Source organism: Orcinus orca, chromosome 8 (genome assembly GCF_937001465.1).
Source record: "Orcinus orca chromosome 8, mOrcOrc1.1, whole genome shotgun sequence".
In the NCBI taxonomy this organism is placed as follows: Eukaryota; Metazoa; Chordata; class Mammalia; order Artiodactyla; family Delphinidae; genus Orcinus; species Orcinus orca.
In genome coordinates this window covers 59892731-59916625 of record NC_064566.1, presented here as the reverse complement: position 1 = coordinate 59916625, position 23895 = coordinate 59892731, and the positions used below count along the sequence as shown (strand labels likewise).

General features: G+C 37.4%; 1 protein-coding gene across 5 annotated transcripts in view; it reads left to right on the top strand.

Annotated features, from left to right (window-relative positions):
* PRCP (prolylcarboxypeptidase) overlaps positions 1 to 23895 on the top strand; it is a 72888-nt gene that overhangs the window by 30007 nt on the left and 18986 nt on the right. For all 5 annotated transcript variants that reach the window (XM_049713914.1, XM_049713917.1, XM_049713915.1 and 2 more), the window contains 5 exons: positions 8759 to 8899; positions 12012 to 12113; positions 15191 to 15372; positions 15609 to 15766; positions 16448 to 16620. In XM_049713914.1, coding sequence (XP_049569871.1) covers positions 8759 to 8899; positions 12012 to 12113; positions 15191 to 15372; positions 15609 to 15766; positions 16448 to 16620 — 756 coding nt within the window. The remainder of the gene's footprint in view (positions 1 to 8758; positions 8900 to 12011; positions 12114 to 15190; positions 15373 to 15608; positions 15767 to 16447; positions 16621 to 23895) is intronic.

The following is a 23895-nucleotide window of genomic DNA, read 5'->3' as shown; positions in this document are numbered from 1 at the left end:
GAATTATGGTTTTCTCAGGGTATATGCCCAGTAGTGGGATTGCTGGGTCATATGGTAGCTCTGTTTTTAGCTTTTTAAGGAACCTCCATACTGTTCTCCATAGTGGCTGTATCAATTTACATTCCCACCAACAGTTCAAGAGGGTTCCCTTTTCTTCACACCCTCTCCAGCATTTATTGTTTGTAGATTTTTTTTTTTTTTAAGAAGATGTTGGGGGTAGGAGTTTATTTACTTATTTATTTTTGCTGTGTTGGGTCTTCGTTTCTGTGCGAGGGCTTTCTCTGGTTGCGGCAAGCGGGGGCCACTCTTCATCGCGGTGCGCAGGCCTCTCACTGTCGCGGCCTCTCTTGTTGTGGAGCACAGGCTCCAGACGCGCAGGCTCAGTAATTGTGGCTCACGGGCCCAGTTGCTTCGCGGCATGTGGGGTCTTCTCGGACCAGGGCTCGAACCTGTGTCCCTTGTATTAGCAGACAGATTCTCAACCACTGCGCCACCAGGGAAGCCCCTGTTTGTAGATTTTTTGATGATGGCCATTCTGACTGGTGTGAGGTGATACCTCATTGTAGTTTTGATTTGCATTTCTCTAATGATTCGTGATGTTGAGCATTCTGTCATGTGTTTGTGGGCAATCTGTATATCTTCTTTGGAGAAATGTCTATTTAGGTCTTCTGCCCATTTTGGGATTGGGTTGTTTTTTTTGATATTGAGCTGCTTGTACATTTTGGAGATCAATCCTTTGTCCGTTGCTTCATTTGCAAATATTTTCTCCCATTCTGAGGGTTGTCTTTTCATCTTGCTTATGTTTTTCTTTGCTGCGCAAAAGCTTTTAAGTTTCATTAGGTCGCATTTGTTTATTTTTGTTTTTATTTCCATTTCTCTAGGAGGTGGGTCAAAAAGGATCTTGCTGTGATTTATGTCACAGAGTGTTCTGCCTATGTTTTCCTCTAAGAGTTTGATAGTGTCTGGCCTTACATTTAGGTCTTTAATCCATTTTGAGTTTATTTTTGTGTATGGTGTTAGGGAGTGTTCTAATTTCATTCTTTTACACGTAGCTGTCCATTTTTCTCAGCACCACTTATTGAAGAGGCTGTCTTTTCCCCGTTATATATTCTTGCCTCCTTTATCAAAAATAAGGTGACCATATGTGTCTGGGTTTATCTCTGCGCTTTCTATGCTGTTCCATTGGTCTATATTTCTGTTTTTGTGCCAGTACCATACTGTCTTGATTACTGTAGCTTTGTAGAATAGTCTGGAGAAAAATTTAATATAAATGTGATTTAGTATAATATAATTTACATATGACTATAGTGAAATAGAAATATAAACATCATATGTACATAATACGTGTATCTTAAAGGAAATCTTAAGTGTTTACAAATCTATTTGCTAATTATCTTATAGGTATAGAAAAATGCACCATCCTAAATCCAGAATCCTCTCATTCTCTTTTAGAGTGACTTTCCCCCGCAAGGGTAACCACTAGTCTGACTTCTAACAACATGCATTTTGAACCCTGACTTTAAACTATGTGAATATATCTTTATTTAAAAAGAAAGATGTAAAATAATTGACATTTTTGTATCTCAGGTTTTTTTCATTTAAGAGTTTGGACTTGAGATTTAAGTTCCCTTACTGTCCTAAAATTTTATGTATCTAATATTTAAAATCTAACGGTTCAAAAAAAAAAAAAACCTAACGGTTCTCCTGCTTTACTATTGGATTAGCCAAAAAGTCGTTCGGGTTTTTCCGTGTTATGGGAAAAACCCGAACGACTTTTTGGCCAATCCAATATTTATACAACAGCGCCCTCTGACGATGTAACATTTACTAAAATTTAGATATTTAATAATTGCAGTGACACTTTATCTCTAATTTGCGAGCTTAAAATGTGCTCAGGTAATTCTAGTGGTACAGAGCTTCCTGAAGCCACAGGAAGTTATTGATCGTGTGGTGCTCTCACAGAGCTGTTTAGCCAGTAGATGATGCCAGAATTTTCCTCTGCTGAAACACCTGACTATTGTTGGACAAAACATGTTATTTCTTGATTTACTGGAATGTTTTAGGTGTTCTTAAGGGCAGGATATCTTCACCTTTGTTTTAGTAGAGCAGAGAATATTTTGATGTCATAGAATTTTGGTAATTTAGAATGGGATTCTCCTTTTGGGGTCCAAGTCTTTGGTCAGGGGAAAGGAGGCTTCCTGAACACTGTAGAATTGTGTTGAATCCATTTTCCTACCAAGTATATACTATTGAGAATAGTGTATACTGTTTTTAGATGCTGTTGTGATATTTATTTATACCACTATTGAATTTATAATAGCTTCTCTTATATTTTCTCAAGCACTGGCTTGATATAACACGATATAAAGTGTCTATGAGAATTTTAACATTAACAAGAGGACCTTTTACACAGAAATGTGGGGGACCACATTAGGAAGATTTGGACTGCATTCATTTAATAATTATTTATAAAGTATCTGTCTTGTACAGGGGCACTGTGGTAGCTATTGTGTTCTTGCCTTTCTAACAATTCATTTGTAGGTGTAGGAAGCTGGATAGCCAAACTTTTTCCACAGTGGACTCTCTCATATCCTTTTATTCCCTTCCCAGTTTGTTTTATCTTTAAGTAAATAATTTATATCTAAGAGTTTCTTTTTTGAGACTAGGAGCAGGTTACAAATAATATACAGAAGGAAGGAATACAGTTTTCTCTCTTATATTAATATGGACAGAAAGATGTGTGAAGATATGCAACATCTTATTACATAGAAGGATGATTTCACTTGAAGGTTATCTCTGAGGAAACTTCCACCTTCCTTGTTAAAATGGAAACTAGACCTGCTAAGGTTGGCTATAAAGGGAGCATCCCTGTGGGAAGGGAATGACATTCCTGTTTCTTGGATTCACCTTCCTCTTGGAGAGACTTGTGATTCTTTTCCTTATCACCACCACCACTCTCATCAAGGGATACTGTTTCCCTTTTAATTCTTTTAAGTCAGATTTACTCTCCAATCTTTCCTGGTATCTTTGTAGTACAGATGAACAAAGGTAGAACGTTCAAAAGATTCTTGAAAGGTTCTGACATAATAAAGTAGAAATAAACCTAGTCACCCATGATCTGACTCATAAGATATGGCTTGCTCTCCCGTCTTGACCCAGTTCTGTGGCTACTCCTGGGTGAGGGACAACTTAGTAGGACCCCACTCATAGGACTTTTCTCCCAACTATAGACCCAGATCCTGCCTAAACCCCACCTTCCTTTCAGGTTTTGGTTCCTTCTTTGACAAATTGTGTCCTTCTAACATGAAGGTGTCTACCCCTTCAGGGGAGATCAAGCTTGCCCAGAAACAATGTCGGTCTCCATTTAGGAACTCTAATAGAATGTAATGCCATAATTCCATAATTAATACAGGGTACATACATCAAATGGAAGAAAGAACATCTTATTTCATTTTAACATCTCTGGATTAGAATTGGAGACCAGAGAGCCCTCTTTCAAGGTGCTTTAATGTATTGGAGGTGTGAGTCTATTTTTTTGTCTTGTATATCTCTGAGTATACTTTTCATATGTTTAGTAAAATTTCAATTAACTATTATCATATATCTGGGTATGTAAATGAAACCAACTGTATACTGAGTTTCTTAAAACTAAAAGCTACTAAGAGTCAACGTGATTTTTTTTTTTTTTATCAGCAGCCTGATTAAATGAGTTAAAAACAATATAGTAACAATTCTTGAGTCAGGTCAGTGAAAAGACCATATGCTTCAGTATAACTGTTAGTATGTATTTGGGGATATGTACTTCATTTTGCAAATGAAGATACTCTAGTGTCCCCTGCTGAAGGTTGCAGTTTGTAGCCAGCCCTATCTGCCATAGTGTGTTACAGTGAAAAAAAGCAGGCTGGATTTTGTCAGAAGTAGGATTGGGTAGTGGATAAAGCACATGAAAAACAATTGTATTTGACTTTTATTTATTAGTTATATTACCTTGGACAAGTTATCTGACCTCTCTGAGCTTCAGTGTCCTTATTATGTAAGACTGGTATAATGAACGTGCCCCCAGAGGGTAATGGGGAAGATGGTGAGGTGATTTGTGTAAAGCACCAGCACAGTACCAGACACAGAGCAGGTGCTCTGTGTTAACCCTCACTCCAAGTTGCCACCAAAACTGTTTCTAATAGATGTGATGTTCTTACAGGCTTTTCTGGGTGTAAATTTTATTTTTGAGCAGTTTTAAAGTCCAAATAGTTATTTTTGCCACAATAAACTATTTAAAGGATGTTGTTCTCTTTATTCCTTCTTGCCTACCCATTCTCATGGATCTCTTTATCCTCTACAAGGTGAAGAAGGGGAGCATCTCTTGGAATTTCTAGGACCACATTCTAGAAAGGACTGCTGTGTGTGACTAGAGGTGTTTTCACTTTTTGAGGTCATGCCTGTGTGGCTTTTACAGTGCTATTAATTATTTTAGTTATCTCAATACACTAAATTGAAAAAACAATTAAAAATTCCAGGTTTGCCTCTGACTTGTAACCTTGACCAAGGCACTTGACCTCTTTGAGTCTGGTTTCTTCAGTTGAACAACGCAGATCAAATGGCTTCTACGTCCCTGTCTCCTTTTAGGTTGTGATTTATAAAATCTCTGTTCAGGAGCACAGGACTGTAAGTGGCGTGCAGGCCTCAGTTCTCAACAGCAGAGGGCATGCTGCACCTAGTATGCTGGGTCGTTAGGTATTGGAAAATATCTATAGCTGTGTAGCCCGAAGTTGATATCGTTGATAATTAGGAAGAGTCAAGAAAATTCTGCAAATTAATGTTTTGTAAATGATATTTCACTGCCTCTTTCTAGCTGTTTAATATTTAGGTGAAGCACTCAAGAGATAGGAGATTTTGACATTCTAAGGGTATGTCCTATAATTCTGTGAAGAGCTTCATCACTCTCTGCCTTATTTACCCCATCTAAGTACTCCATGCTTAGGATTGGTGTGCAGATGGGATGGAGTGGAGAGCTAACATTCACTGAGCATGTATTATATACCAGGGACTATACCTAATACTTTGGATATGTTTTCTCTAATCTTCACAGCAATCCTTTGAGTTATGTGTTATTATCCTTATTTTATATAGGACAACAGTGGGGCTCACAGAGGTTAAGTGACTTGCCTGAGGCCCCACAGTAGGAATTCAAGTTTAGATCTGTTGACTTCTAACCTGCTTTCTTTCTGTCATACCAGAGTTCCACCCGCTTTTCCCCAAGCTAAACAGTTAGGGATTGCTAGGAGCAGGAGTGCCCTGAGAGCAGCCACAGAAGGAGGTTTGGCTTTCTCTGTCTAAAGTTCTTGTGGCTCTTGTAATTCTAGATACAGGCTCTTCCTCTGGCGAGAATTTTTTCACCATATACATTTAACATGATATATACAAACACATACCCATGTTTTCAAATTTGAAACCTTTAGACTGTATTATTGAAATAGGTTTCTTGGTGGGCTGCTTTTAAAGGGAACAGTGATATCTCATTTTACAAGGCTAGGCTCTAAAGTCAGTGGGTAAGTTGAAAATCACTATGGCAGAATTATCTTTGAGAATACCAGGAGAAGGCATCTTGTTAGAGAGCTGTGTACTTCCTTCCTTTAAGTCCAACACAGCTAGTCCTTCCTCCTTTGTTGAAACAGATGATGGTTTTTCCTGTTGAGCTTCAAATGATGCAGTTGGCTTGTATTTAGGGGCCATGTTGGGTGGTAATTCACATCTTTAAACATCAGAGTTTCATTCAGCATACTGAGATGCTTACATATTAGAAGTATTCTGAAACCTAGATCAAGAGAAGGAATAGCAGATTCTTGTCTTATTTGGGGGCTTATGCTAACTCATTGTTCTCAAAATGTTAGCTGTACATCAGAATTACTTGGAGGGCTTGTTAAAACACAAGTTACTGAGTTCTACTCCCCACAGTTTCTAATTCAGTAGGCCTGGGATTCAGCCAGAGAATTTGCATTTTTAACAAGTCCCAGATGAAGCTGATACTGATATCTAGGGACCTCATGTGGAGAAACACTACTAATTTGAATGGAAGCAAGTGGAATCACTTGTCTATCTTCCCTTCACTGTTTGCCTGTTTCTCTTGCTCTTTTTTACTTTTAGGCTTAGTGGGTATAATTGAATTAGTTTAAGTTAAATCAAGGAGCTGTGGCTCAGCTAATGCTTTATCCTGTTGCTTAGTTTACTACTTGGCCTAGAACAAGTACTTGGCCCATTCAATAGATGCTTGTTGAATAAGTGACTGAGAGAGTTAACATATGTCATGGGAGGGGTTTTTTAGCACATGGACATCATTATTATATACCTGTTCCATACAGACTGCTTATTTTACTGAAAGGTAGATAGTCTTTATATTAGAATAGCTTGTATTTTAGGACTATATATGGTGATGATCGTGGACATTGGGATGTGTGCATTAGGTGCAGTTTTGAGAAACTTGCATTTTGGGACCTCTGGTATGAATGTGAAGTATGCATGTGTGTGTGTGTGTGTGTGTGTGTGTGTGTGTGTGTGTGTGTGTGTGTGTGTGTAGATGGAGTGGATGCAGGAAGTTCCATCTGTTTTAGAACAGCCAAGGGAAATCTTACAAGATCTGGATTAGGTCAGAACCAGCTCCTGCCCCAGGAAGGCTGGAGCAGTACTGGATCAGCCTATGTGTGCCCCAGAGCACCCTGCATTCTCACTCCTGTCCCTCCAAAGCACTGAAGAATTCAAACACTATGACCCTAAAGGCTCAGTGGGCTCTGTACTGTTGGGTAACTCTTTAAATTCAGATAGTTGTATATGAACTTTACCATATTATAGGGTTTAATAATTGTATTTTTTAAATGGTGAGTTTATTAAGAGAAGGGTGAAAAAGCTCAAAAAATATATTTAAAGTGCAATGTAAGCTTAAAATTGTGTCATTCTGACATGTTTTATATTGTATCTCACAAAGTCTCAGTATCCAGTGTGTTTTTTTCTCTCAGTGTAGATTATATTTTTTCCTTTAAATTCATTTTACTTTTTTATGCTGAAGTATTTTCAAGTAAATTATAAACTGCATGACGTTTTCTCTCTAAATCCTTCAATGTACAGCTGTAGAAAAAGAAAAACATTTTTTTATGTAGCCAAAACAATATGATCACTCTTAACAAAATTAACAAGTCCTTAGTCTCACCTAATACCTAGTCCATATTTAAATTAACCCAGTTGTCCCTAAATTGTCATTTATATCTTGTTTGTTCAAACCAAGATACCATCTGGAATCATGCATTGCATTTGATTATTATGTTCCTTAAAATTTATTTAATCTAAAACAGTCCTTTTATCAGGATATTGCCTTGCCTTTTTCTTGTAAAATGTCTTACCTTTGGATTTGTCTGATTGCCTCTTCAGAGTATCTTCAGTTTGTTTTTCTACCCTTTGTATTTCCCAGAAACTGGAAATTAGATCTAAAGACTGGACTAAGCTAGAAGTCGAACATTTTTGGCAAGAATTCATCATAGGTGAAATGTGCTTTGTGTTGTACCATGTGAGGAGATACATAATTCCTGCTCACACCACTATTAGTGATGCTAACTTTGATTACTAGGTTAAGGTGATGACAGCCTGATCTTGTGACAGTATTCTCTATGGTATTACTTTGGAAATAATATGAATGTTCATTTTCCTGTCATCCATTCTCCTAATGCTTCTAACACTATTTGGTAATTCTTGCCTGAATCAGTAACTTCACTAGGGTTTGCCAAATATCATTTTTCTAATTCTGTCATTCCTTCTGCATTAGCTGACATTTGGTAAAACAGAGCTCTTTTTCATCAACTGGGACTATTTGGTACCCTGAAATATAATTCTATTGGAAAGGCAGGTTAAATGTTGAGTTCTTTACTTTTTTATTTACAACTTCTAAGTGAGGAGTTGGTTTAATAAATAACTTAAGTGGTGGCGAACGAATATTTTTCTTGCTTTTTCTTTTTTGATATCCTTATGGAGTAATGGATTTTCATGAATTGAACGTTTCAATCAACTACAATCATTATTCTTATGTTCAATTTGTTTTATGTTCAATTTATTAAAACTTTAGCCAATGATAGTCCTTTGTAGTTGTCTCCTATATTTGTTAGATATAACTCCATTAATTTTTGAGTGCTTCCTTGCACAGGAAGATGCATTGGTTTATCTCGTAGCTTTCTTGTCCCAAATGTCAGGCAGCCATTTCACTAACAAGCCCTATTCGTTTTAGTGGGGAATAGTATTAGATACCAAAATCCTGGCCCTTGGAATGTTAATTGTTATTGGGGTGACAATGTTTATAGACCTTTTCAGTGGTCTGTTTAGTCCTTGAATTTTGATATTAAAAGTTTCAATAATGAAAATTCAGGTAGTAAGGAATGTCTGTATTTTAAAAATGAATAGGTTCCAATTAATAGGTTCTACTGTTTCATTCAATTTTAACATTATTGTTTTTAAGTAGCTACTTGATTTTATAATTGTATATTTTGTGTTACACTGAAAATCTTGACCACCAATAACATTGCTTTATCTTAAAATATAAAGAAAATAATTTCAAAATAACAATATCAATATTACTACTACTAATGAAACCAAGTGAAGTTTAAATTTTTTTGTGATTTTTGTAGCATAGATTGATTTTAATGGAAGAATAAATATAAATACTTGTTTGATATTTAATTACTTTCCTTTGAAATATGTCTTGTCTGTTTCTTTTTTGTCATAGGTTGATCATTTTGGATTTCATACTGATAAAACTTTTAAACAACGGTACCTAATAGCTGATAAACATTGGAAGGAAGATGGTGGATCTATACTTTTCTACACTGGTAATGAAGGGGACATTATCTGGTTTTGCAATAATACGGTATGTGCAGATTTGTGAAACTCTGGGCTCAATTTCCTTTTTATTATCATCAACTGGAAAAAATCTTTTGCAGTATATATGACTGAGTATTTCTGTATTGTGAAGTTCTTTAAAAAATAACAAAAAGATAAACTCACGAATAATAGAAAAACAGAAAAAGTACATGAATAGGCAGTTCACAAAAGAATAAATACAGATATCCAACAAGCTGTTCAGCCTTAAAGAATTACACATGAAAAGAATGAAATACTGTTTTTGGACAATTGAATTTTAAAAGATTTAAAAAAAATATCCCAGCTTATTTAACGATTGAACAAGGATATGAGGGAAATGGGAGTGGGAATGTTATGGCATATAGTTTATTATTATTATTATGGTCTCTAGAATGTGAACACAAGGGCAGGAATTTTTGTTTGTTCAGTGTTGTATGCTCAGATCCAGGACTGTGCTAGGCATATAGTAGGTACTCAATAAATATTTGTTAAATGAATGAATTAATAAAATCTAAACAAAGCCAGTGCAAATAAGAAAAAATAATACAAGTTTGATTGTCAAATAGGAATGGACAAAGGTAAAACTGTAGCTATATTTTAGCTTCCCTGTTCTACCATTTTTCTTATATTTGTGAGGGTAAAAAAGTGTAGCTGTTATCTTGCTTCCCTGACTATATATTCTGTCATCTTTTATAGTAATGCTTGAATCTGTTAACAAAACTTAATTTAGGAGGACACATGGAAGGAAGAAATTTTCCTTTTTAATGTTCCAGAGCTAAGACTAGAAAATGGCAACTTTCTACCAAAAAGCTAGTCTGTGAACTACCTTAAAGTGAGGACTGAATCGTATTTTCTCCACTGCCAATGTCTGGCATGGTGCCTGGTATTCAGGAGGTCTTAGTAAATGTTGAACTGAACTGCACTGAAAGCAAAGATATGAACCCAATTACACTGTGTTATCACATTCCACATTTCTGATTATTTCCTTAGGAATGCTAATAGTCTAAATATGTTAATTGAAAGTAAAATAATTCCCTAAGAGCTGAGATCCTAGATATCTGTCTCTCTTAGATGAGTGACAGATGAAATCAGGACTTACTTTCCATCAGATTCCTGCTCTGTTATTCTGTGAAACAACTGAGGCTGCCTTGTCTCCCTTTCTCTTTCTAATGTGATTTCTCTTTTATGCCAAGGCCACGGGGCAGCTTCTCCTATCCAGTTATTTTCCCAGCTCCTGTTCTTTATCATAGGTAGGCAACTGTTCCTGCCTCCACAGACCCCACTGCTCTGACAGGCACTGCAGCATAATTTAATAAGACTTGCTGGGAATCTCTGACCTCTGAAGTGGTAGAAAGGAAGAGCTACTCAGGGTAGGAAGAGTTCCAGGTACCTGATAGAGGCAGATCCTAGAAGGACAGATCTTGACCCTTTCCCAGCCCTAGACACACCTTCCTTTACATACTAAAATGTTTGGGTTGCATATTTACATATTCTGGACATTTATTTATTGAGAGGCAGTATAGCATAGTGGTCAAGAGTGAAGATGTCAGCCAGTGATAAGATTTGAATTCTGGTTTTGCCACTATGCTTTGTGACTTTGAGTAAGTTTCTTATTCTGTGCCTTAGTTTTTATATATTAAATGGTTATAATAATGTCTAGTTAATTGAGTTGTTATGAGGGCAAATAAGAATTAGGAACTTAGAACAATGCTGACACATAATGTTATTTAATATTAATATGTTACATGGACCTCTTTTGAAAAATAAAACACCCTGAAATAGGTGCAGGTAAATAATCAATACAGTTGCTTCCTCTCAAACCCTGAGGTCAACTCCTCTGGCTATTTTGATGGATGATCCTTACCCTTAAGAAGCTCATAGTCTGGTAGGGTCAGACACACATGTAAGCAAATATTGCAGCAGAGTAATAGAGATCTATACCTAGCACAGTGGTGTTGAGCGGAGGGTGTGATCAGTAAGCCATAGTGGGGACAGGCAGAGGAGGGCATCTTGAGCTGGTGTTACAGAATCTGTAGATTCATGGCAGGGAATGAGCAAGGTGTTAAGAGAGAAAATGGGGGTTATTGAAACCATCACAGATATCAGGTTAAATTCTCTGTCCTCACATGCATACAGCCCTTTTAATTGTTCATTTATTGGTCAAGACAAACAAAAAAACCTTAGAGGTTCTTAGTCTTTGTTAGGGAGCAACAGCTCATTAAAAAGCAATAATGTACACAGGGAATAACAAATCTAGTCGATTTGTCTAGATCGACTGTGCTAAATCTAGTCGATTGAAGTTGGGCACCTAGAATGCTTTGTTAAGAAGAATTCTGAAGGCACAATTTGAGGTAAGTGAAAAAATGCAATGGTTGATTAATGACCAGCATTATGTGTGGAAATAAGGAGGTCTTACTGCACTTGATGTGGTTGTGTTCTGGAGCCAGATGGCCTGTGCTTGAATCTTAGCTCTGCCACTTTCTAGCTGTGTGACTGTCACAGGTTATTTAAACTCTTGTGCTTCAGTGTCCTTGTCTGTAAAATGGGTATAATCAAAATGCCTATCTCTTAGATTGTTGTGGTAATTAAGTGAATACATATAAAGTGTTTAGAAGAGTATCTGACAAGTTGTAAGCACTCAATTAATATTAGCTATGGTTAGCTACTATTTATCTTCATGTAAATAAGATTAACCTAAAACCCAAGGGAGTCCAATATGTTTATTTGTATTGTTCTCTTTCATGTTATAAATAAAAGTTATCTGTGAGTAGACAGATAACTTAGTTATCCGCAGGTCTTTCCTAGATTTTTTGGCACACAGTGCAATTTGAAGGCTATTTTAGACATAATGTTGATTCTGAGGCTAGAGTGTCAGAATAAGGAGAGTTGGAATGACTGGTAGTTGAGCAACTTGGGCTTATTTTTAATTGTTTCACTCTAATACAGTGTGAGATTGATGTGCAACAGTGAAACAGCAATTATATTGTTTACCTGTGGAACAAATATGAATTGTGCAGCTTCTCAGAGAACTCTTTTTGGTCCATTTCATGAGTTGCAAAGAGATTCAGACTTTTTTTCACGACCTGATTTTATCCTGTGAATTTGTAAATTCCTCCTAGGGGTTCATGTGGGATGTGGCTGAGGAACTGAAAGCTATGTTGGTGTTTGCTGAACATCGATATTATGGAGAGTCCCTACCCTTTGGTGCCAACTCCTTCAAGGTAAGTGTATTTTCTACTTTTAAGTTTAGAACATTTTCTAATTACATGTCCCACTGTAAGAAAGAAATGATAGCTTTAAGTTGAACTGCCTGAAATTTCAGTAATTTGTATTTAATATTTACTTTTTATGTATAATGATCAGCCTTTAACTCAGTGTGATGAGGCTAGCCTTCACCAGGCAAATCTTAATCTATGGCTGCAGAGATTGGAGGGAACTTTTCAGTGTTTAAAAAATGTCAGTAAATAATCTGCTTTATAAATTATACACTTAAATTATTGGGTCTACCACTGGAAAAAAATGTAATGAGTGCGCAAATGTTTGCTTAGTAAGGTGTTTTTCAATACAATAAGGACAAATCATCACTGTGATTCAGTGAGGCCAACTGGCCACTTGGATTCCCTTCTGGCCTTTCTGTTCTCACAAGGAGCTTTGGCCTCAGCCAAAGCTACAAATCTACACTTAATAAGCCAGGACACCTTTTCCTCAACTGAGTCACTCATGTACTACCCTTGTGATTCTGGCTATATGAATTTGCCATCTGTATTATTATTCATTGACTATTTTTCTTTAAATAACTCACTTTTTTTTTTTTTTTTTTTTTTTTTGCGGTATGTGGGCCCCTCACTCCTGTGGCCTCTCCCGTTGCGGAGCACAGGCTCCCGGACGCGCAGGCTCAGCTGCCATGGCTCATGGGCCCAGCCGGTCTGCGGCACGTGGGATCTTCCCGGACCGGGGCACGAACCCGTGTCCCCTGCATCGGCAGGCAGACTCTCAACTACTGTGCCACCAGGGAAGCCCCTTTTTTTTTTTTTTTTTTTTGATGTGGACCATTTTTAAAATCTTTATTGAACTTGTTACAATATTGCTTCTGTTTTATGTTTTGGTTTTGTGGCCCCGAGGCACGTGGGATCTTAGCTCCCCACCAGGGATCAAACCTGCACCCCCTGCATTGGAAGGTGAAGTCTTCACCACTGGACTGCCAGGAAAGTCCCACAACTCACTTTTCAAACTTAGTGTTATCTTAGTAAGGCTTTATGTACTATTTTTCTCTAAATTACATTGAAATAAAACAAGTATTACATTAAAAATGTTTGCTCACTACCTAAGATCATCATGCATACCACCGTTATACACATACTATGCTTTTGGAGAAATATGAGTTAGAAATGATTGGGGTTAATCATTTTCTAGGCTTCCTGTTATGAAAGGACTTTTTATTTTTATTTTCAGAGGTTTTATTATCTCATGTTATAAATAAATAAATAATAAATAGTCCTTGTTTTATAAATGAAAAGCAGAGCAATTTGCTGATATTTGTTAGGCTACATGGGAAACTCTATCCTTTAGCTTATTATTTTGCATAATTATCTGATTAGGGGAGTTGACAGGTCCTGAAACCATTGGGAGGTAGTCAGCTTGTTGCAGGTAGAAACATAACCTCCTCTCCTAGGTCCCTGTGGTTCATATGTTGCTAGCAAAATGGCGGTAAGGGCTGTCTTTGATATGCTTCCTTCCCTTCATGTACTCACAGAATTTGTCAGTAGCGTAGGGGAGTATTACAGATATACTGTGAGAATTGGGAAAAAACTGCACTCAGCTATACATAGTGCCATGAAAACTGGAAGTAAAGAATAGTGACAGACAATGAGAGAGAAGGTAAGAAGCCAGAAAGCATACATCTTGGATAAGAGGGAAGGTTAAAGGAGTAGGAAAGAGGAAAGATGGAACTCTGGTTCCAAAATATACCAGGTGATGGGAGTAGTCAGAGTGGTGAGACTAAAGTATGAAGGTCAAATAGGATAGTCTGATATGGGTATGTAGGTGTGTTAGTCATCTATTGCTACATAACAGTTTACCTTAAACCTTAGTGGCTTAAAACATTTATTATCTTACAGTTCCTGTGGGTAAGGAATTAGGAGTGGCTCAGCTAGGTGGTTCTGTTTCAGGGGATCTCATGAGCTTAAGATGTCAGTTAGTGCTTCAGTCATCTGAAGACTTGAGTGAGGCTGGAGGACCCTCTCTGCTCATATGGAAGATCCACATGAGTGACAAACTGATTCTGGGTATTAGTAAGAGGCTTCAGGGTATCCCCTCTTGGATTTTTCCAAAGGCCTGCTTGAGTGACCTTTTGACATGGCAGCTACCTTCCCTCAAAGTTGACAATCCAAGAGAGCAAGGTAGAAACTGCAGTGCTTTTTATGACCTGACATTGGAAGTCACATATCACTTCTGCCACATTCTATTCGTGTTAGAGTCAAGTCACTAAGTCCAGCCCAAGTTCAAAAGGAGAAGAATTAGTTTTCACCTTTTCAAAGGAGACACTTCATTAGCCTTCTCAGCTAAGCAGGACTCTCAGTTCCACCTCCCTATACTGCAATGAGGAAATTCTCCCTAGGTAGAGAACTAGATGATCATGGAACTTACTTGCGGAGTATCCTTCTCTCAGGACTCAAAGTCTTGTGTTGCTTGTTTTCCAATGTCTGAAAATAGTTGTTCCATAGGTTGCTGTTTTTCTTTTTTTTTTTAACTCCAGTTTTATACTTGTACATCAGGCAGGCTGATTTGTTCCAGTTGTTGGTATATCAGACGTAATAATCATCTTTCTGATGAGGAAGGATGAGTTTTATTTTTACTGATGATTCTTACTTCAGTTTTCCACAGGGTTTAGTTTACCTTTGCCTATATGGTAGCCATTGTAAATGTTTCAAGATTTGAAATAAAATTAGAATAGAGTAGTTGTCTGTTAAGATTAGTATTGTATTCTATCACATTTGTTGTTAACTGTTACTTACAGTTTGTCTCTGCTGTTTCTACTACCTCAACAAGGTCTTTGGTAAATAGCATTTAATAGAAATTACATTGAATGCAAAATACCTTATCTTCTTCCCACAAACTTAAAGTCACTTTTTCATGAGTTTAAATCAGCATTGCTATTGCTTTGACTGGGCGTTTTAACTCAGTTGCCTAGAAATTCTATTTGGAGAAAAGCTTATCTGGCTTTTTTCTGGATCTATGCTATGCCTAAGCTGCTATTATGTGCACATTTATACCCATGTTCTTTGTTATTTTTCTTTAGGATTCCAGACACTTGAATTTTCTGACAACAGAGCAAGCTCTGGCTGATTTTGCAACGTTAATCAAATACTTGAAAAGAACAATCCCAGGAGCTAGAAATCAACCTGTCATTGCCCTAGGGGGCTCTTACGGTGGCATGCTTGCAGCCTGGTTCAGGATGAAGTATCCTCATTTGGTGGTTGGGTAAATGCACTTACGTTGGATGTGAGCACTTTCTTAATAATTGTCAAGGCAACCGTAGGGATTTGTTTTGGGTAAAACATGTTCTATTCTGTTGTACTGAGATTTTTCATTTCTATTTCATTAACAGCTGTTATTTTTCTCACCATTTTTGTTCAATATAAGTTTCAATTTTAAAACTTGAATTCGATGAGTTACATTTTTTTCTTTTCTCCTTCCTTGGACTTCTTACCATTTAGAGCTCTTGCATCCTCTGCCCCCATCTGGCAGTTTGAGAATATGGTACCTTGTGGTGTATTTATGAAGATTGTAACTACAGATTTTAGGAAAAGTGGCCCAAATTGTTCAGAGAGTATCCGCAGGTCCTGGGATGCCATTAGTCGACTCACAGAAAAGGGTAAGCTTTAATTAAGAGAATGGAATCTTGGGATTTTTTACCTTTTAAGTATAAAATTTAACACTTCCCACTTTCTAAGTAAACTTTTTATATATTTAATTATAACATATGTATTTAAATATAACATATAGAAAAGTACACAAATCAAAATACACAGCTTGGTGAATTTTTGCAAGGTGAATATATAGTGTAATGAGTATGCAGATCAAGAAATCCCCTCAAGCCCTTTTCAGATACTACCTCTGCATTTATCAGGCTACACTATCCTGCATTCTAGAACCATAGATTAATTTTGCTTGCTCTTGAATTTTTTAGTAATCAGAATTGCATAGTATGTATTTTTTGTCTCTGCTGTCTTTTGCTCGGCACTGTCCGATAAATCCATTTGTATTATTTAGTTGTAGTTTATGCATTCTCATTGCTCTATATGTTCCATTTATTTATTTACAAAAGGGAATGATTCAGAATACTAATTCTGGTAAGCTTCATGAAGATAGGCAACTTATCTATCACGAGATTAACCAGTTCTAAAAATATTTTGTTCAATGTTGAAAAAGCATTCTTGGAGAAACTGTATAGAAGACTGAGTTTTCTAAAATACCAAGTGAAGAATGAATGATCTGTAAAGCCCTTCTGTTGAGCAGTGCTTATTAGATTCCAACAATTTGATTCTATTCTCAGGTACTGGCTTGCACTGGCTTTCTGAAGCCCTTCACTTATGCACTCCATTAACAGAATCTCAGGATGTTCAGCATTTGAAAGACTGGATCTCTGAAACCTGGGTGAATCTGGCAATGGTGGACTACCCTTATGAGTCCAACTTTTTACAGCCTTTGCCTGCTTGGCCTATCAAGGTAATAGGAAAATGTCATTTCATCACTTTTAATCACATACTTCTCTCTCTCTCTCCTTTTTTTTTTTTTTTTTTTTTGGTGCATTCTCTGACTTTCAACATCAGAGGAAGTCCTAGTGACAAAGGGGCTCTGAAGTTAGTCAAACCTCAAACCTAGGCAAATCCTGGCTTTTGTCACTTTCTGGTTCCTCAAACTTGGACATGTTACCTAGCTCTTCTGGACCTCAGTTTTCTCATTTGAATAATGGAGATAAAATGCAGAGATTACAGAGTTGTATGAATTACAACTCTTAGAACTAAGAACCAACTCTTAGAAATAAGACCAATAGTTGCTGTTAATGGAATAATTACTATGTACCAAATTCTGTGCTCTGCACTTCATATACACAGTTTATATATGTGAGACACATAGAGCTATATAATACATGGTCTGTGCTTAATAAATCGCAGCTGCTATCAAAGTGCTATGATTCAGTCAACTGCTAACACATTCTAAGTGCTACATATATCATAAAGGCATGATCCCCACACAGCAAGGTAGAGTGGAAAGAGCACTGACTCTGGTTTCTTGTTCAGAACTACCATTTACCAGCTGCGTGATCTTGGGCAAGTCTGTTCTCTTCTTGGGCCTCCGTGTCTTCCTCTGCACAATGGGATAACAATACCTATGTTCTCAATAGGGATGTGCTGAGGATCAAATAAAATATTGGATGTGAAAACACTCTGGAAAATTTAAAGACACTTGACACAATAAATTTTAAGGTTCTTTTCATGCCAGAATTCTTTATTGTATGTGTTCTTTTTAAGCATTCCTTTGTAAAGAGCATTCCTCTTAGTTTTAAAAACAAAAGCTGGCCAACTTGATGGTTATTAAATTTAGAGAATACAGCAGACTCTACAGCTAGAATGAATGCTGTGAATGTAGGTAGAATTGGTAATACAAGAACCAGGTTTCAAAAGCACTTTTAATTTAACTGTCCTTTGAATTATTAAATGCACACCTTGTTTAAAACTTTGTAGCCTAAATGGAACAAGATCATTTGCTATTAGAGATATTTTTCTTCATCTAAAAAGTAGAATGACCAGTGAGTATATTGCACATAGCAAGCCAGAGGTAAATGCATATTGAATTAAATTGAATTTTGACAATACAAAGTTATTTTAAAGAACAGATCTCTCTCATGGTAAGAAAACCTAGATCAAAATAATGAGAAAAAACTAAATCCGAACCGATGAGTCTCCATAAATGTCTATGTGCTAATAATGTCTTATCTTTCTGTATTATTTTACTATTTACAAAGCACTTTCATATATACTATCTCATTTAATCCCCACAAAAATACTGTGGGAAAAAAGAGTTATAATTCCAGTTTTATGGAGAGGATATTTAAGCTCAACTAAGAGGTAGTGGTAGAGGATATTTAAGCTCAACTAAGAGGTAGTGGAAGTGGGATTTGAACTCAAGTCTACCATTGTTCAGAGGCTATGATCTTCTTCCACATTGCACTGAACTAGAAGACTTGACTGAAGATTTGGGTAGATTGCTGGCCACAGTGTGACAACTATCAGATTTAACTTTGAACTCTGTGTACAAAGTGAGAATTACATTTGCATCTTTATGCCCACTTGGAGAACAACTGAGTTGTCAGATGATAAAAACATATGGGCAATTCCCTCATTACTTAGAATAGGGGTTGGCAAACTTTATGTGTAAAGAACTATATAGTAAGTATTTTAGGCTTTGTGGGCCATGTAGTTTCTGTCACAGCTACTCAACTCTGTAGTTCTAGCAGAAAGTAACCATAGACGATATTTAAATGAATGAGGAAGACTATGTTCCAACAATACTTTATTTATAAAACAGGCAGTGGGCTGGCTTTGGCCTGGGTCCTGTAGTTTACCGCCCTGACTTAGAAAAAATGCCAGAGGAATACAGCTTTTTAATATTCATTTGTTTATGATTTGGAACAGTGAACAGTCTAACTGGTTTTATCTCCGCTTCTTTAATGTTTCTTTTGAGATATTTTGCTGTTGAGTCTTAAACGTAAATATATATTCTATCCTCTCTCTCTCCTAAATAATCACTCAAAATTAGTGGAGTATATCTCAAATATTTTGTCATCTGTTTTTGATTTAGCACAATCTTTCTTTTATCTTTTGTGTACATATGTATTTTAAAAGTTTATTTTATTTTTTTTTATTTTTATTTTTTTGCGGTACGCGGGCCTCTCACCGCTGTGGTGTCACCCCGTTGTGGAGCACAGGCTGCGGATGCGCAGGCTCAGCGGCCATGGCTCACGGGCCCAGCCGCTCTGCGGCATGTGGGATTTTCCCAGACTGGGGCACAAACCCGTGTCCCCTGCATCCACAGGCGGACTTTCAACCACTGCGCCACCAGGGAAGCCCAAAAGTTTATTTTTAAGGCAAGATAACTTTGTGTCTTTGCCTCACAATCACCTTTCACTTCTTTTTTTTTTTTTTTTTTGTGGTACGCGGGCCTCTCGCTGTTGTGGCCTTTTCCGTTGCGGAGCACAGGCTGCGGACGCGCAGGCTCAGCGGCCATGGCTCATGGGCCCAGCCACGCCGCGGCATGTGGGATCTTCCCGAACTGGGGCACGAACCCGTGTACCCTGCATCGGCAGGCGGACTCTCAACCACTGCGCTACCAGGGAAGCCCACCTTTCTCTTCTTTTATCCAGGACTTGTTTTTGTCATTTCCTCCAGTTAATATTTTTTTTACCAACTTTATCCTTTCTTTTGACATACTAAGGAATTCTTTATTGCTTATGATATATTTATAATTCTGTTTCCTGCCTGCACCCCACCGAAAGTAATCTCTCTTTGACTTTTGCTTGAGAAACTTCCATTGCCTACATCTATCTCTAATTTTATCCTATCTGATTTCAGAATTTTTCCACTACATGCCTCTCTTCCCAACTCTTAGCTTCAGATCAATTTCTTTCACTGTTCATTCTGTTTCTCCTTTCTTGACCCCCTCTCTGTTCTCCCAACCCCCTAATCCCTGGAACACTACCCAGTTGGGGACTGCTCTTTCACTTGGATAGTTCCATTTAACCAGGACTCCTCCTCCCTCTGATACACTTCCTCCTTTTTAAAGGGCTGACAAACAGTCGTCCTTTTCTGAGCCTGTAACTCAGGCTTAGGATGGTGAGATAATATGTAATAGTTGGGTTATGAAAAAAGCAGATGATTTCCAATTCTGCCTGGACCTTGTACAGTTCTGAAGTATCCACATGCAGCAACTGAATGCCATTTTCCATGTCAACTCAAATATCATTCTTTCTAATTTATCTTTGAGCCATGCACACTCAGACTCCATTTGCTTTTGTTTACTGTTAACAGAAGCTGCAACATTCATGCAGAAATAATCATGGACTTGGCTGATAGAATACAAGGAAGAAGAGAAAAGGGAACTAGAAAACCTCTGTGTCATTTGACTGCTCTGTCAGCATAAAAACTGCTAGTTCTCAGTTCTCAGCTTAATGACCAGTTTTAAAGGATACTGTAGAGTTTGTCTATTTTGGAATCATTTTTCAGCTGATAACTCACCAAATCTTTTGGCTTAGCCTCCTGAGCATGCAGATAGATACAGTGAAATAATAAGATATAAGATGGAAAATCTCTTCCGTTTGTCTTGGTGTTTGATAATGTATGCGACCTCTCTGGGTGGTTTAAGCGGTTTAGGTGCATTCTATGAAAAGGGAGCTTTTAATGACAAAACTAATGTGATTATCTGAGTGAGGGTGAGAGGCGTATTGAAGCCTTAGAGAAAGAAAATCTGTTAGAAAAGCTGAATGTATCTGCTTAATCCTTTCTCTAATGTGGATGGACCATACTCTGAGAAGAGATGGGTTTTTTTTTTTTTTTAAACCTATCTTCTTTCCTTCTCCTTTAAAAACATTTTCTTTGCCTTCTTTTTCTCTCTTATTCAAATGCTTATCCTCATAGGTACAGGGACACTTAAAGCTTTTAAGCAATTCATTATCTTCACTTTCTCTGGTGTACATGGGTCAAAGAGCAGAACCTAAATATTTGGGTACAGAGTTGATTAGTTTGGTACTAAGATTACAATGTTCTACTATCTCCATAATTTCTACACTCTTTAACACAGAATTATTAAAATGGACCTCTTATGCTCTTTTTACATTTTTCCTGAATGTTCACATTTGTTCTAGGAAGTAGAAAGTGAATTAAGTCTGTCCATTTCCTGAACCTCATTTTGCTCTACTCTTTTACAGTTTCCTTTTCACTATTGCATAATAAGAAGTTTTATAATTTTATATTGCCACAGAATCCCTTCTAAGTTTCTACCTAAAACAAATAAACTTAGAAAAATATAATCTAAGAATAAAAAAATATTTGTTTAAAAAATTAAGCATGAGGCTACAGGTATGTTTAGGTACTGTACGTGTTGTTATTTTTCTCTTATATTATAACTTCTAGGTTGAGTGTGTGTAGTGTAGTGGTTACAAATGGAAACTTCAGAGTGGGTCTGCATTTGAATCCCCGTTCTGCTACTTCCTAGCTGTTTGACTTTGGAGAAGTTTCTTAACCTCTCTGTGCTTTAATTTCCTCAACTGCAAAATGGGGATAATAATAATTATAGTGCTTCTTAGGGTCATTATGAGGATTTAATAGGACCTGGTGTATAGTAAGCACTAAGTTGATGCTAGTTATATGCATATAATTGTTATTATATGATATCAAAGAGATATTCGTATACCAGGACTTTGTAGCCAAAGTTTGGGTTCAGAACTTATATTCACAGTTTTAAATTTGTGTGTCTGTAGCAGACCTCTCTGAGCTTATTTCCTTCCCTGTGAAATGCAGATGGTTATTATATGTTTCTCCCCGGGTCATTGTAGGGAAAGCACCTGACCTCAAGGAATAGTTAATAGTTTTACTAGCAGACTCAGCCCCAGCTGCCCCCTTATCAGTAGATTTATAGTCTAAGTAGGAATGCTGTGCCTTTTGTAGAAATTGTTTAGAAGATACTGTTTGCTAGTGTCTACAAAATAAATGGAAAGTGTAGTACAGGGGCTACCTCAGTGCTGAGTATTTCGGATGGCAGTGGTTGGCAGAGAAGCTTTCCTTGTCTGATTAGATGACAGTCCCTAAGTAAATAATCAACAAACCAAGTGCTTGCCCTCATCAGATGGGTAATACCTGCAAATTATCAGGCGTAAGCTGAAGTGTTATATGAGGTTGAACCAAAAATGCCAATATTTGTGTTTGACTTATAAACATGGCAATTTCATATGGTTCGGCTTAACATTTACATATTTTGTGTATCCTATAGATCTTTAATAAAAGTATATGAATATATCCTGTTGAATTACTAGTCTTTAAATAAGCATGGGAATAGTGCTGAGGTTTTGCTAGTATAATTTAAGTATTTTGGGGAAAACTTTATTTACTCTTGGCTACTAAAATTCTTAATGGAATTCCCTCAGTATCCATGGTATCCTCAGGGGATTGGTTCCAGGAGCCCCTGTGTATACCAGAATCCATGGAAGCTCAAGTCCCTTATGTAAAATGGTGTAGTATAGTCAGTGGGCCTCTGTATCCATAGGTTTCCCATCCGTGAATTTAATCAACCTCAGGTGGAAATGTCCATGCATGGATGCCAAACTTGTGGATATGGAGGGCTGACTATATATTTATTGAAAAAAATCCGTGTATAAATGGACCCACTCAGTTCAAACCTGTGTTTTTCAAGGGTCAACTGTACATAGAGAAATGTAGAGAGTGTGTCTTTTATCTAGAGGATGATGCTTAGACTCACAGAACCTTTGAGTTAGAGAGTAAATTTAGAAACACCTAAAACAACAAAATTCTCTTATTTTAAATATTTGTAAACAAATTTTAAGTGATATTTTTCAGGCCTACTGTCTATCTTACTGGTAGAATTATCAGCTGGTACTTCCTTCCTATAAGGCAGTTTGACATGATGTAGCAAAGGCCTAAAAAATGTTTATTTCCTTCAAACCAATAATTCCTCTAAGAATTTATCTCAGGAAAACAAGGGTAGATAGGTAGATAGATAGATAGATAGATAGATAGATTTAGCCCCAAGGATATTTATTGTAGCCTTACTTGCAATAGTAAAAGATTGGGGATGATTCAAATGACCAATTATAGAGTTTCTTCAACTATTCCTCAACTCCCCATCCTGATTGCTCCCCTGTGAATTTCCTCATGTTGGTCAGTGTCCTTATTAGAGTGTGGTGCTCAGAATTGGACACAGTACTCCAAGGGTGCTCTGACCTCACAGAGGACAGTGGGCCCAGGATTGCCCTTAATCTGGACATGGAATTTCTATCAGCAGAGGCCAAGTTTCTGACCAGGATGTTCTCTCTGTGTAAGTGGGGCTGCCAAAACCCAAGTATTGTCAGCTGGTGCCAGTCCCCAGCCATGCTTGTGTCTCTTAGGGAGTGACAGTAACTGCTGTTTGCAGAGATGGCTATTCATAGGGACTCCTTTTCTTTGCCTGACAGAGGCCCAGTGTTCTAGCTCTGAGAGGGGATCTGATGCCAGCATGTGAGTCACACTCACTTGTTACTGTTCTCTTCGAGAGTATTAGGCCACTTGCTGCTGCATATCAGCACTCCCTTCTCCCCCCTGCCCAGCTTGCACTGTCACCCGGCCTCATCTACCATGCTGTGCTTGAACGTAATGCTCTTCTCTGCATTGCATGGGTCTACTCCGTAGTTTTGTGCTGCATTTTGAAAGAGCTAAGTCCAGTGGGGGTGTCCACATGCAGGAAAGAATGCTGATCAACTGTTGGCATTAGATAGTTTAATAAATTCTATGATTGGTTCTTGATTTCCATATATTCTTGAGTATTTCTAATTGGCATATTTCTCAGGAACATTTTCTGAGAAAAGGGCTATGCAATTAGGTATTTTTGACTTACCATGAATAATTGAGAGTTGTCAGAATAGCAAAACAATCTTTTGCCTTTTCTCTTCAACATGCATTTCCTTATTGCTTTAGGCTTGATAGGTTTTTGCAGCTTTCAGTTTAGTTCAGTTCTGTTTCTTTCTTTTTTTTACATATAAATTAATTTATTTTTAGCTGTGTTGGGTCTTCGTTGTTGCACGGGGGCTTTCTCTGGTTGCGGCGAGCGGGGGCTACTCTTTGTTGTGGTGCGTGAGTTTCTCATTGCGGTGGCATCTCTTGCTGCGGAGCACGGGTTCTAGGTGCATGGGCTTCGGTAGTTTTCACGCACAGGCTTAGTTGCTCTGCGGCATGT